General features: G+C 36.1%; 1 protein-coding gene across 1 annotated transcript in view; it reads left to right on the forward strand.

Annotated features, from left to right (window-relative positions):
- LOC150108749 (uncharacterized) overlaps nt 1-15183 on the forward strand; it is a 111880-nt gene that overhangs the window by 79642 nt on the left and 17055 nt on the right. Inside the window, exons 6-8 of the mRNA XM_090416207.1 lie at nt 2620-2795; nt 4766-4905; nt 13662-13807. Coding sequence (XP_090272333.1) covers nt 2620-2795; nt 4766-4905; nt 13662-13807 — 462 coding nt within the window. The remainder of the gene's footprint in view (nt 1-2619; nt 2796-4765; nt 4906-13661; nt 13808-15183) is intronic.

Below are 15183 nucleotides of genomic sequence, written 5' to 3' on the forward strand. Positions count from 1 at the left end.
CTGTTTTACATTATTCTTTGTACACATCCTTTGGACTGACTGGGATCTGCAGTTCTTTGCTGATGACGCAAAGTGGGGAAGAATTATAAGCAGCACTGCTGATGACAAAGGAGTGAAGTTGTAGTTTTAATATTAATAAGTGCAAGGTATTACATTTTGGAGTGCAGAAATATAAGACTGTGTACTATATTGATGGTGCTGTACTACAGGAAGTGGTGAGATTCGAGAGTGACGGTTGACTACAGAACCACAGACCGAAGTTTAGAGGATTTATCGCAAGTGTTACAAAGTCTGCACATAGCAGTGCCACTATGATACGAAGTACTCTAACATTGCCACTGTATAAAGCACCGTTCGGTTGAGCAGACTTGGACTGTTGTGCTCAGATTTTGTCATCTAGTTTTCATTGTGATGTGGAAACATTGGAGAGGGTCGAAAATCGAGTGACTAAGACAATATCAGGACTCAAATGCTGGCTATAGAGGTTGAAGAAATGCAGAGTTTGGTGGATAGGGGGAAAAGAATCAGAAATATATGATATGATAGAGACGTTTAAATTAGTGTGGGGATTTTATCGGATTAATCCAGGGAGAATTATAAAAAGAGTAGAAGGCGAGAGGGGAAGAATCAGAGGCCATCTCTGGAAGTTTTGTAAAAGTGTCGTGAAGAGAGGGAGTAGATTTTTTACATGGAGAATTGCTAGTGAATGGAATGCATTACCGGAATATGTTAATATGTTGTTAACACAGGAAATGCTATGGATTTTAAGATTAGTATGATAGATATGTCGTCAGTTGAATGAACCTCCCACGATGAGTCTGCCGACTCCATGGAGAGTAATAATAATAATAATTTATATTTCTCAATAAAAAAGGGAGGGAAGAATTTTTGCTTTTTACAGTTATATTGGTATAATAGCCTTGTTCTTAATTAAGCAACTCTGGGTAGTATTTTATGTCTGTTAATCTTATCATGATAGGATGAAAAATCAGAGTTTCCTAGAAGGAAAACCCTGAATATCCATATAATATTTGTTCGTTCATCTTCAACAGAAGAAAAACTCTTAAAGATTCTTCACATTTTTGATAGTATTTGAACTTATGTCTTTCCAAACAAACACATGGAGGATACGACTGAGCTGTTGAGGATCCTAACGAGATCTTTAAGGATCCTGTAATAAATTGTTTCAGTTTATCAAGTGATATCGGAGCTCCCGTTTGCTTCATTTTTCCTAGGCTACAAGTCTATCTTGACAAGTGATGGCGACCGCACTGTATTTTCCCCCAAGTTTACACGTGCATTTTTGTAAATTTTCTCCTCAGTCTTATTTATGGATATTTAGTAAATAGTTACCAATCACTAGGTTTAAAAAAATGGATGGCTTATTGAAAATTACAATATGAAAAGAAGCAAGCGAAGTACTTAGGTATACGGGGAGCTTGTGTATGAAAGCCTTTAGCAAACTGTCTTGTTGTAAATGAAACTTGCTTTTTTTTTTTTAAGCAAAACTTTTACTTGGTATATACAGAGTGTGGGTGGCACACTATATATATACCAATTAGAGGAGGATTAGCTAGGATCCTCGGTCTACCCACACTATTAAGTCACGTTAGGTTTCCAATCATTCGCAGATGGAATTGTCATTATGAGAAACAGACAACGAATTACCGTATTAAAGGAAATCCAAAATGACGGACAAAATTCTGGAAGCCTGCTTTCGCATTTATAAAGAGAAACTGGTCATTGGTGATTATAAGGAACATGCGAACGGGATATCATTGCTGAAACAATTTAGTATGAATCAAACAAAGCATTTAAACATGGCAGTTCCAGAAAAAATGGCTCAAGGGACACTCCGCTTCCAGATAATCGATTCCAAAAATCATTCCAGAAACATATTTTCAACTGCATGTTTCATTTCTCGAAGTGAATTAAACTCTTCTCTTGGCAGTGATTAAAGAATTAAATGTCACAAAAATCTCTGACTATAAAATTCATCTTCGTCTTTTTTTTATGAAAGGTACCTTTATCAACTACCAGCTTCGGAGAAATGAAATTTTTAGAGATGTTATACATGAACTTGTATTCTTGGGTATATTTGAAACTGGGAAAAAAATAAATGGAGTATGGCAATGAATAATGAACTAAATTGAATATTAGTAAGGATAACAAACATTCAGCATTATTTTATAACAAATTATTATCCTGTCGTTTAATAAATTTCATTGCCAAATCAAAGTCTTTAAGGTTATTCTTTTTTTTATTCGGTTAGCTCTTTCAGTTTCATTAAAACACTCAGATGTAGACGTTAATAAAATGTGCGCGCTAAAAAGTGCTAACTATTTAGTAATATGACTAAGGTGATTGAATTACTAGGGCTTGTTCGATATGACGAACGGAGACTGTAGACAGATCCAATTACAGTTAGATTTTAATGCATTTGTTTAAAATCTGCAGATCTATTTTTATTTAAACCTAATTCTCAAACTAGGTATGCTGTCTGGATAAATTTTATACTATATGACTATATCGATCAATATTAAAAGCATTATGAACATTGAAATTGCTTCAGAATTCAACTAAAACAATTTAGAATTTATTTATGTTATTTTTTTACAGTAAAAGTAAAATGTGAATCCACGACGATGACTGCTGTTGTTAAGGTTAAAACGCCTTTTCGAGGTCGAGTATATGCTGTCGGTCATCCTTACGATTGTTATGGTGTGACTGTATCGAACGAAGGAGAGGTTGCCTTGGCGTTGCCTCTTCATGGAAGATGTGGTACAAAGAACATGGTAGGTGAAATGCTAACTATTGTACATATTGTGTGAGAACGCCCAGAGGTTCTTAGAGACCTATGGCAAAATGCTCCTCCCTCTTGGGCGTACTTTATATTTGTGCATATGTGAACTGAATCAAAGGGTTAATGGCCAAAAAGACCATCAACATAAGACATTTTATAGTTGCATAACACTCAATTATTTTAATGAAGGGTGCCAAGAATATATAAATAGTTCATGTGGTACTTGGTAGTATCATGCAATGTATTCATATTTTATTTTTATCATCTTGACTATATATTTTATAAATTGTATATATTTTTTATAAACTTGCCTCCCCTTCTCTTAATTCATAGACAAAACCAGAAGGGAAGATAAATTCATTTGTCATCCTTCATGATCTAACAAAAACTGTTAACCTGTTGACTATAATATCAGATAAATCTTCCTGATTCCTCCAACATTCTCGGTTTTTTTCTTAACCAACTGCCTTCAAATATATTAGAGATATTGCTCTTCTCCATGTTTCCTTTTCTACAGATAGATCTCATCCCAGGCAATCTCATTCCTGTATATTACGGCACTAAAGCGATGCTAACTGTTATTCATATGCCCTCCAGGATTTCTATACTTGTTTTCCATGGTTAGATTGTTTATTTCTGCTCTCCAGAACCAACCAAATAACTAAAATAATCCTTATTGGAATGAGGCCTTACTGGACTATAAAGGCACATTTCAAAAAAATGTGCCTTTATAGCCTGAGATAAATTCAGCGTATATTCAATAGCTAAAGTCAAAAACTCCAGCTTCTGATTAAGTTCTACACTCTGAAATAAGCGAATAAAAATCATCAAGAAATATGCAATAATCTTTCCTCTTTCTCAATTCATCAGTATGAATTCCACCATTCTCGTATTAATAAGATCTCCTCGCTAACCTTATCCACTTCACGCCATGGAAAAATTTGGAAGTACTTATACGATCGCACTTGATATTTCCAAGGCATTTGATCTCTCGCTCCTGGTATCGAAGTTATCATTAACTTTGCTTTTTCATTTTCCTTTTAGAGAAATCACCCTCTACTTGTTAACAGCAGTTCGGAGAAATATTCTCAGGGGGATCGTACTAGCATTATTCATGGCAATCCATCCTATAAAAGATTGGAAACCTATTCACACACTTGCAGGACCGTGAGCGTGCAATGATATCATTAAACACCTTTGCTGTAAGTGAGTAATCAAGATACCAACCACAGAACAAACAGCTGTTACAGTCGGAATGACTTTCGTTAAGTATTTAATATATGAAATCGTAATTTGTACTACAGTTGGCGTGGTTCGATATATAGGTCCTGCACGGAAACTGCTAAGAATTGCGACACGCAACTGATGCGTTCTTATTGCAATTGAAGGTTATAAATAAATAGAAAAAGCCCTGTGAATGGTCATCAAGAGGCCCATCATTCGCGTGCCTCTCATATGAGGTTAGTAATAAATCCAGAAGCGTTTATGTTGCAATGTCGGTCTGTTCACAAACAAGAGTTGCTCTGGCCGGAGAGATTGGTTAATTAAAATCTTCCCTAAAAGTTATAGATTTTCTCTACAATATGGACGACATTTAGTATGTAAATTATGCACCAATGATTAGTAGTCATTAATATAAGTATTAATTGTTATTTACGTCTAGTATGCGACAATACGTGAAAGTATATTTTTGCTGACGAAGTTACTGAAACAATACTGATGCAGCAAATCCCAAGCATCATAACAACTGTAACAGGTTATTACAAGTAGTTTGCATGGTGCGAGTGCTTGGATAAGCTATAAGGAAGCAAGAAATCGAACATGCGTTAAGCTTGTTTTCTTATATTCTGCGATCATTTATTTTTTTTTTTTAGAATTTTTTAACAATTTGTTTTATGTTAACTTGGAATATGTTCACGATATTTTGTTAATGAACTGACACTATTTTTGTTTTCTTCTCAGGGTAACGGAACGTTTACCAACAGCATTGTAGTCCAGCATCATCCCTTTGTTTTGCGAAACACAGACCGTAGGGTGGACATCACTTGCGATTTCGAAGAAGTGAAGCTGAAAGTACGAGCTGGAAAGACAGTAGCAGAAGGGTCGGTATCCAGTTTGCGTCGAGTGTCAATATTATGAACTTAGATTTCCTCCTTCTATTGTCACTGTTTAAACACAAATAATAAACAAAGAAGTCACAACTTCATGTTGTGAGGAAAGGGAGGGGGGGGCTAATCATGACAACGACTCTCTTAAACGACTCTTTATAGTACTAAGACGCGCGCACATAATTCAACAAGGTCCACACAGCATGAGGGCAGCATAATAGTCGACACTAGAAGTGCAGGTACAAGTATCATGGAGACTTGTCCTGCTCGAGAACTCAAGTATAGCCGTGTCTAGAATGTAGTCAAGTCCAACAGTAAGCATCCAGTCAAATGGTTTGTGGAAGATAGTTTGTCGATTTAAGAGGACAACAGCAGGTTACAATTATGGTGCACACTAATATATAAGCCAAAATCAATCGAATCAGAGCAAAATAGTCCAAAAGAGCATATCAGAACTCACAAATGCGTCAGTTCCTGTCAGAGGTGCCAGAATAGCAGTAAATGACCTTACTGAATTCCACTTCTATCTGCTAAAAACAAGTGCTAAAAATCACAGGCATCCAGTTTCTAGTTATTTCTCAAGACAGTATGTCCACGGAATGAAAACAGTTAACGTGAAAACATTGTAATCTGATGCGAGGAATATTTAATGGCGTGTTGGAGTGCCTGGTTCCACTGGAGTAACTTTTGAATCCACAGCCCACTTCAATACTGTTGCTGATCAGGTACATCCCTTCAAGCTCATTGCTATCCATCCGGTAACGATAACTTCTATATGATAGTCTCGTATCACAAGTTGATCGTTCAAGAATGGATCAGGGAGCATGAGAGTAACTTCACTAACTCATCAGAATCAACCCAATTGAGCATCTGTGGGATTTAGTGGAACGTGCTGCTCGCGACAACGGCCCACTACTGCAGATCTGATCAGAGTGAACAGCAAACTGCGATTTCATCTGAACGGATTCTGTTAACCTTCCTAGTGTCTCTTGAGCAATGAAACTGTCCAACGATTAGAAGTGGAATATAAAATTTTTTTTTTTTGGAGGGGGGGGTTAATTATCTTATTTGCGGCTTTTGAACTTTATTTTAGCTTTTTCCGTCAAGTTAAGAATTTCTGGAAATGGTAAAAATTAAAATAAAATAATTAATCTACGTTGTAATCATTGATGATTATTAATTTCTCTTTTTTTTTCGTAGGAAACGTTAAAAAAAAAGTAGAAATAACGAACAGAAGGAGTTGTCGAACAATTGGCGCACTCTGATTGAGAAGATCAGACTCGAATCCAGTCTAGAAACACACACAAAAAAAAGCTTTTCAACTGAAGATCTGTCAGCAGACTCATACAGAGGTGACCTGTTTAAATAGTAGACAAATCTGCCGGAGAACATATGCTTTAACAGACTAGGCTTAAATAGACAGAGTTAGCCGATCAATCATTCACAGAAATTAAGCTTTTAAAATAAGCCAAATTTACTCGGTCATCTTGATACGTAGATGAAGGCAACGCGATGATGAAAAATTCTAAACCAACTTTCAAGAAATTATATATCAGAATAAGAAACTCTTTAAGCTTGATACAGTCGCCAATAGCTGTAGGCAATGTATATAAGCTCGATTTAATGCATTCTCGGCATTTATTATAAATATCAGTAATTTCATTTTCTTTGTTTGTTCAGGTGAGGCAAACAAATAGATCGGCTAATTTTCCACGTTACCATTTCGAAGATTCCTAGCACAGTAACGATCCTGCTTCATATTTTGACAGCGTTTATTTTTTTGTTATTTAATGATGGTGAATTATATGTTTGCAAAGATGCATAAGCCCATCTTTTATAAGCAATGAACCCTCTCTCCACTGATAAGTATGTTGTACAATGTGGGTTTGGCTGTTTGAACTAATTGAAGGGCTTCACTCTCTGTTCATACATGTGTAAAAAAAAGCTCCCCGCGATGTTTGTAACCATAGGAGAGGTAAACCATCTTTTCCTGTTTGGTTTTTGCGCAATTTAAGAAGTTGGAGAACATGAGGGGAGCAAACCCGGAAATAGTGAGGTTTCCAGGTAAAGAAGCAGAAAGTGTGAAACAAAAGCTACGCTACAAGTCACATCGGAACAGCGACTCGCCCCCAGACAAAGGTCGATGAACGCGAACCATCAACAACTTTAATCTTCCTGGACTGCTATTACTTTTCTTGTTCTTGTAGCTCCAAGGTTTTTGTCTAGAGGGCGTGGTCACGACCCTGAATTGACTACACTCCTTAAGTAAGGTTAAGGAGCTCACGAGGTACAATTGATGACCAGGTGGAATGCAGTCGTATCGCGCCAGCTCTTTGACATCTAAAGAAGGGATTTTATTTATGCATGTAGCTGTATAGTCCTGGATTAAATGTCTGTTTGTGTACCTGCACGCGCAATGACCGATTGAGTGTTATTCTATCCATTAAAATATGAAGAATGACGTTTTTATAAGTTTTGAAAAATAAAGAAACGCTTCTGCAATTCGTCTTCCTTTTCAATATTTGTTGATCGAATTAATAATACCCCAATAAATACGTGATATGCTTTAAAAACACCTCGCTGGTATTCGTGAGGAAAAAAGCACGCACTCGTCCGAATATTTCCTCATTCACGCCCTGAGAAAGACTACAATACATTTTACTTATGCGTGCATCTCTGAGACGTTTTCGTAGAAGAGACATAACAAGATCATTTTCGAAACTGTCTTGCTTGGGTATTAGTCTCAAGAATATTTTGATAGTTTCTAACCTGCCTAACTTATCCATTCGATTCTACCCCCCCCCCCCCATCTAATGAAGAATAACGGCGCCATTTAACTGGAGGCACTCAGTCGTCCGAGTAATGTCAGAGCAGTTCTAAACTAGCGATATGCTCGCACTGTAAACTAGACACGAATTCGTAGTTTAGTTTTAGGATTGACTGTTGATTAAGACGCCGTCGTGACTAATGCTAGGACGCGAATGTCTTATGCCGGTTAAACACAATGATTTCAGGTCCGTTTTCGGGAGGGGAACCTCCTAGTTTTTCGAGGACGTTGTGACATTTGTCCTCGAACAGAACTATGAAAGACATAGTTCTGTTCACGTCTAGGAAGCTTGATAAATAAGGAATTTTCAGTTTAAGATGAAACTGGCAAACTTTATGTTAATTCCATCCAAGAAAAGCTGTTAACCTATAATGCACTAGTGCTGTAGGTAGCCAAGGGTTAAATTATCCAGAAATCGTGCCATCAAGACTAAACATGGAACTGTTTCAAACCTCAGGTCTCCTATAAGTAATGTGGCGGTCTCACACGTGAGAGATAGCCCCATGTGGTGGCAGGGATAAGAATAGATCCACTGCAGCCCATGCATGTCGTACGAGGAGACTAAAATGGGTACCCAGGGAGGGTAATGGATGGCAATGCTGTAGCTAATGAAGTTCTAACTGAGGCTCGGCTATTGCTGTTACCCTCCTGCCGTGATCAGAGCTCATAGCTAAATAATACCCTATCCCTACATTGTCCTCTACAGATAACGGGGAAGATGAAAAGCATTCTTGCTTCGCCCATCTAGCAAAAAAAAAAAAAAAAAAAAACCGTGAGAGATGAAATTCATTTACCACCTACAGGCGTTTATGATGCATCCATGCTCACGGTGCAAAGCGGATAAGTTAACCATTTGGTCGACAAGGCCAGTTGCATTCAGAAAAACAAGCAATTAACGGACATTATATGCTGGCCTTGTAGCTTCGGCCGTCATCGATCCTACCACATCTGTATGAAACTGCGAACTTGCATTTCAGTTGAAAAGTTTTTACAAATTATTCTTGTGCTCTAGACAGAATTCGAACTTCCCAGTTTAAGAGGGGGAAGGGAACTGAAATTTTATGCAGGTCGTTTATACATTTTTAATATTTCTATTTAAAGGGCTAAATATTTAAGATTTTTAAATAGAAATTCATAGTTTTTTTTTTTATCTGATTTTTGGGGAAGAAGCAAAGGTCACCATATTTCTTATAATAAGGATTGCAACTGACTTTCGTCTGTTTATTACGCAGTTGTGTTAATTCTCTGTTATCAACAGATGCTTCCCGGTTTCCAATCCTCTGAATTTAAAAAAAAAAAAAATCTTTCTTTGCATTTATGTTTGTTTCTTAAATCAAATTCCGTGATTTGGTTTTATCAATCTACTTTTTGGTAGCGTTTATAATAAATCTTATTAATTAGTTACTCATCTTATTTAAAAAGAAAACTGAATGCTAAAAACACTTAAGATTTTAAGAATGAATTTCGTAATTATTATCATCAGTGATACTCGTAGGTCCTTAAGGTCCACAATCAGCTACGTATCTTTGGCTTCCGAAACCATAACTTATTTTTAATTGGATAGGATGATTATTCATAAATATATATTTATAAATGGTATATATACTAGTGTGTAAACTGTGTTCTCCCGGCAGAATTTGCTATTTTGCGAATGAAATACCTAATTTTCAGGAGGAAAACCGTATTTCCAGAAATATTTTAAAACCTCTGAAATGAAAAAAAAAAAAGTTTCATTTCAAAAATTCTTTATGATTTCGGAATTTTAGCAATCCTGCAAAAACTGCTAAAAGGCATTTTATTAGAGATGTGAACCCAGTCTCTATTCAGTTGATATAGATGAGCCCTTTTGAAAAAAAGCTGGGTTTGAATTTCGTCAACGACGTGAGGCGCCTCCATCAGATGTTTTCAATCAAATGGAGTTAGCGATTTTTCGTCCCTAAGAACAAGAACCGGCCCTGTGAACACATATCTACAGACGTATGATCTTCACCCCTCGAGGGATGCAGTAGATGGATGGCAAGCCGGCTGCATCGGTCGGATGAGTTACATTTAAAAAAAAAAAAAAAAAAAAAAAAAAAAACTGAAATCAAACCCACGACAATTCTGGAAACATAATACGAGTATAACAGCGCCGTGAACAAGGCAGTACACACGATCATATTACCCTAAGCGACGAAGTACGTGAGTTACGCGTTAAATATTTTCGAAGAGTTTTCTTTCAGAGTTATTTCTGATCTGCAGCAGACGGGGTGGGGAGTTATTACAAATGTACTTCAAATGCCAAGCTAGATTTCAGTAAAACTTTTTCTCCAACTATAACTAAAGATAATAAAGAAAAAAACGCCTTAGTGAAAAGTTACAAATTTCCTCTTTTAACATTTAACTGTGAATCACTTCAAATGACGTAATTCAACATATGGTAAACTACTTCAGTTGATGGTCGATCCATCAGTGTTCAAATACAATAAAGCAGGTATTCTCTGGTTCAAAATTGTTGTGTATATACGTAGAGCGGTAATGAACAATGAATAACTGGGTCACATTTTAAAAGAACACTATGAGTTTTAAATTAAGACTAATGAGCTATATTTTCAATTGTGATCTTATGATTTACTGTGGTAAATCATAAGATTTGCCACAGTAAAGCTTATGAGTGGTGATTGAGTCTGACCCAACCTAAAATGTCTGGATACATGCAAAGATGTGAACCTGGTTATGACGAAGGACAGCAGGGGGGAAAAAGGATTTGAGAAACTTAAAGATTGGAAAAATTATTTTCCAAATTTAAAAACAGGAAAATAAGTAATAGTGAGGTTGTTTGTTGAGGGACTGGCTAATATTCTTAGAATCTAAAGGTGTGTATGTGTGAGGTTAGAGGTACGCTTAATGGGTTATGTAACAATCAATCAATTTCAAACTAGATTTGACATGCATATGCAAGAAACATGCTCATGAAAAATCAAAAGAACATCTGACTTCCATATTTATATGCTATAGTTCTAAAGGTCAGCCCAAATTGAACACAGAATTGCAAATGGTGTAGGAAAGAGTAAGTAAATACTTGACTGAACCTTTAAAAAGATAGTTGTGGTAGTTAAAATTCATGACAAAAAAGATGGATGGATTTTCGTGCTGAAAACGAAGTACATAATAATCCTAACAAAGGAAACTTTCTCTCAGGTTCGCTGATCTTCTTCCTGGTTTGATCTCTTGATCCTTTTCTTAAGAACATAAAAAAATGTTGAAAACTAGGAAGCGAAAATGTTTCATAACTTCTTCATATGCTGCGGTTGAAGTTAATGAAGCCAAATACTACAGCATCAGTACAGATTCAACTCCTGAAGTAAGTTCACACAAGTAAATCGTCGGTCATTCATTATGTATCAAAATATGAGGTAAATGTGCGATTCTTAATGTTTGTTCCAGTTGAAAAGCAAGCGGGTAAGTTTTTTTTTTTTTTTTTTTTTTTTTTTTTTAAAGTAGCATCTATTCTTGTCAAAGCTGGAATTGCTGTAACAAACTGTAGATCTTTCTTATGACGATGCTGCAGATATGAACAGAATGTATTCTGGAATTCAAGCCAGATTTAAGGAAGTAAATAAATTGGCAGTATGGGTTCAATGTGCTGCAAACAGCTCTAATTTAATAGGGATCACTTCTACAGAAAGTTGCTTGACTCTTAATATTTTCGCTGTACATTCTTTTTAGCCTTACCAGAAGATTTAAACTGAACATGATAGTCAATCATCTCGATCTATCAGACACAAGAGATGGCATCGCGTTACAATGCTGAGAGATCATTGAACAGAAATTACAGTGGGATCCGTTTGGCATTGGTTAATATTTCAAAATACGAAGGGGAAAAAACATAGTTCATGAAGCAAAAGCTTTGGTTAAAAAGCTGAACAGATTAGAGATAGCATTAACAAAAGTAATGTGAGACCTTCTGAAAAAAAAAAAAAAGAAGTCAATAAAGAACTTCGAAAACCTGGAAATGAGTTGTACGTAACTACGAAATCATGTGATGCCCTTCCAGATTTGGTTGACGCCGGAAATAAAGATAAATTTGATTTTTAAAAAAATATCAAAAAATAATGTTCCAAATTTTGATCAGACGATACGAATATTTGAGACCGTTTGATGAAATACCAGAACGAAGTGCAAAATACCAAATCTCAAAGCCAGAGAATTAGTCAGCATTATTCGTGAAGCTCAAGAGAACTTATTTTCTGCGTTGTATAAGACAAAATGTCGGTAGCCGAACTGATAAAATCGTAAATAAAAAGGTACACTTGTTATAAGTTTTAGAAATGTGGATATTCTATTTTAAGGATTTATCTATTGACGATTGGATCAAAGACAGAAAGAGAAAGACTATTTTCTAAACTTATGCAAATCAAAAAATGAGCTTAACTGTGACCAAAGATTGCCTATCGTTTTTGAGAGCGATATTACTCATAATGGAACTCTTGAGTTTAGTTTAGTGATTATAGTTTAGACAAAAAAAAAAAAAAAAATACATTTGTGAAATAATTTTTTTCATATAATTGTAAGTTTAAGATACATTATTCATGTGCTTGCCTCACAATCTTTCTTTCCTATGTTTTTTTTTTTCTTCCTTCGTCCACACTGCAGGTATTTTCGTTTTGAGGGTATCCATCAGCTTCATAAGCATAGTCCTCGCGGTTAGCTGAGTGGCTTTGCGCTTCGCAACCATATGCCTGGGGAAGGAGTGTCCTAGGTTCGATTCCCGTCAACGACGTGAGGAGCTCAAGAATCTTCCTCAGCCATAGCCAAGGTCTTGGGCGTGGACAGGAGGGTTTTTCCGCCAGTTTATCTGGGGGTTTTTCATCCCGCAAGCAGGCAAACCGGTCTGAGGACACACACTGATTACAATCAGGAATACTGACCCAGCCATAGGTCTGATTTGTCAGCCTATGCCGGTTCCGGAGCCCGGATAAAATTTGGGGGGGGACTAGATGATACCGTGAACTCCCGTATAAAGGGGGAACGCTGTATCATCACACGGAATTTATTCATAAGTATATCCTAATCAGGAGTACTTTAGTCACCGATGCTCAAGTAAACTTTTTCGTTAAGTCATTAAGCTTTCTAAACTTATCTTTCGCGCAAGAGGATGGATATTAGTTTTCCTTTGGCTTTCTCAAAATTTCACCTTAGGCAAAGAGCTTAACAAATGAGATGTAACTCAATGGAAGTTCTTCATTCAGCATCAGTCTCTTTTGAGTTTGGCAACAGGCAGACCGATGCTTTCCAGTTAGAATCGAAGATCTGTGGCTTTGGCTCCGTTCTCCGATTTCTGTAGTTCATTTTAGGCTTTGCAATGGATTAAATATTCCTAAATTCAAATCACTAAGTTTTCCTATCTTTGGGAAATTTCAACTTTTAAATCCTCTCTCGTCACGTTAACCCACTAGTCTTTTGGTAAATGTTATGAATACTTTCGAATTTTATCGAACAAGACTGACAACTAAAGATTGTTAACATTTCGAATAACTAATGAAAAGATCAATAACTAAAACAAAACAAAACTTCCACTTGTGTGCTTTACAATGATAAAGTTGGCCTGATTCAGGTAATCATCTAAGTAGTTTAATTTTCTCTACATTAAATTTCAGTAAATCTACCGAGTTGAATGTCATTGCACAATGCGGACGAAACTGTCGTTGCTGTAAAACCAAATGATTTGTACTTGCTAGATTCACGCCAGCATATTATACTTCTTTTCTTTTTTTTTTTTTTAAACTGAGATTATTAACTATTCTTCCTTTGCATTGACGTTAGATAATGAGAGATATAAATGTGTCTTACATAAGGAAATAATTTTAAAAGTTATTTAAGTTTTACAAGAAAGTGTGAAGCAGAACTGACATTTTTCGTAAACACCTTTCTTTCCCCTCAGGGAACTGCAGTCTCTTACCCACATCGTTACGGCAATAGCTCCAACCCCTTCAGTTCTGCTGCGAGTTGTAAACGCCAGCAATCAAGAGGTTCGAGGAGTTGAACTGGGAGAACCACTTTTTCTTCAAGTGCAATTAGCAGACGAAAGTAAGTTCGAAAGATTTCTGGATTACAAAGGCGCGCGATATTTTCACGCTCAAAATAGCGTGAATATTCCAGTGAACTAAAAACTATAATTAATAACTTTTGTTTTGAAGGCGGACGCAAGAACTGGATAAGTAGGATAATTCCTAGATGCCCAGTGAAGAATTTGATGAATTTACAAAAGAGCTCCCATTTAATTAAACAAGAAAACGTTTCTTATCAAGTCCTTTATTTGTAATACTAACAGCTGATATACATGAGACCAGTGATCATAGTATAGTTTATAGGGTCATAACATATTCCAGGGTTTCTCAAACTGTTCCGCGGAAGGTGAATAGGTGTTCCGCGAGAAGTTCTGGAATTTGTCATTTTAGTTTTCTAAGCATTTTTCATGAATAAATATTTTATAGTAAAAATATTCCGAGGAGGATAATATTCGTCAATATGTCGAAAAGCTCAGACCCAGAACACCTAATAACATCTGTGTATCGTTAATTTTCACACATCGAAACATTTCAACATTTGGGAAAGGGAATACCGCTGTTTATGACGGATCATAAAAATTGCCTGCAAGCGGATTATAACAGTGGTGGCATATCCTCTGTTCTCAAAAATGAAGGAAATGACATCTGTATAGCAAATGTCAGTGACCAATCAGCAAGGAAGTATAAAGAAAATTTTTCCACTGAAATTGAAGATCAAGGTAGTCTGTATCCGGTTCTCAAATCTATTACTACTGAATAATTTCTTCGCAAGTTCGTATTGCAGTGTGTAAGTGCTTGTTCTGAAACTGGAGTGCCGTGATTTTTTTTTAAAAGTAATAGGAATACAGAGTTAAAATCTGATATGAATAAGAGACAAGGCACTTTGTTTAATTTTGGTATTAAGAAATCTCTTATTGAAGGTGTTTGTGATGGAACAGATAGTGAGTCATCCACCTGAAGCCTACAAAGATCTCCAGGATGTACAAAAGGAGGGGAAAACTACCAGCACACAGGAGAAAAAGTCGGCATTCACTCGTAAGTACTTATAATAATATTATAAATATATTTCGTGATCAGAATGGGAAATGTAAATGAAAATCAGCACAAATTAATTTAATGATGTTTGCCTGAATAAACTACGACATGCTACAACATTGCATTAGTCCAGTGATTGATAACTAATTTAAATGTAATTTATATTTGTCAACATGCCACACCGTATACATAAGTGTACTAATACTCTTTATGATTATGCCATAATTATTTATTAATACTCATGTTAATATATGAACTTTAAAAAAAAATTGGAAAGGTATTTACGAGTAAATTTGTTGGGACCGGGTCCTCGGAAAAAAAAAATCAGCTAACGCCTTTTTGTTCCCGATAGGGAGTAGG

The sequence above is a fragment of the Typopeltis vanoorti genome, chromosome 3 (assembly GCF_054136105.1).
Source record: "Typopeltis vanoorti isolate ZY-2024b chromosome 3, IOZ_Tvanoo_1.0, whole genome shotgun sequence".
Lineage (NCBI taxonomy): Eukaryota > Metazoa > Arthropoda > Arachnida > Uropygi > Thelyphonidae > Typopeltis > Typopeltis vanoorti.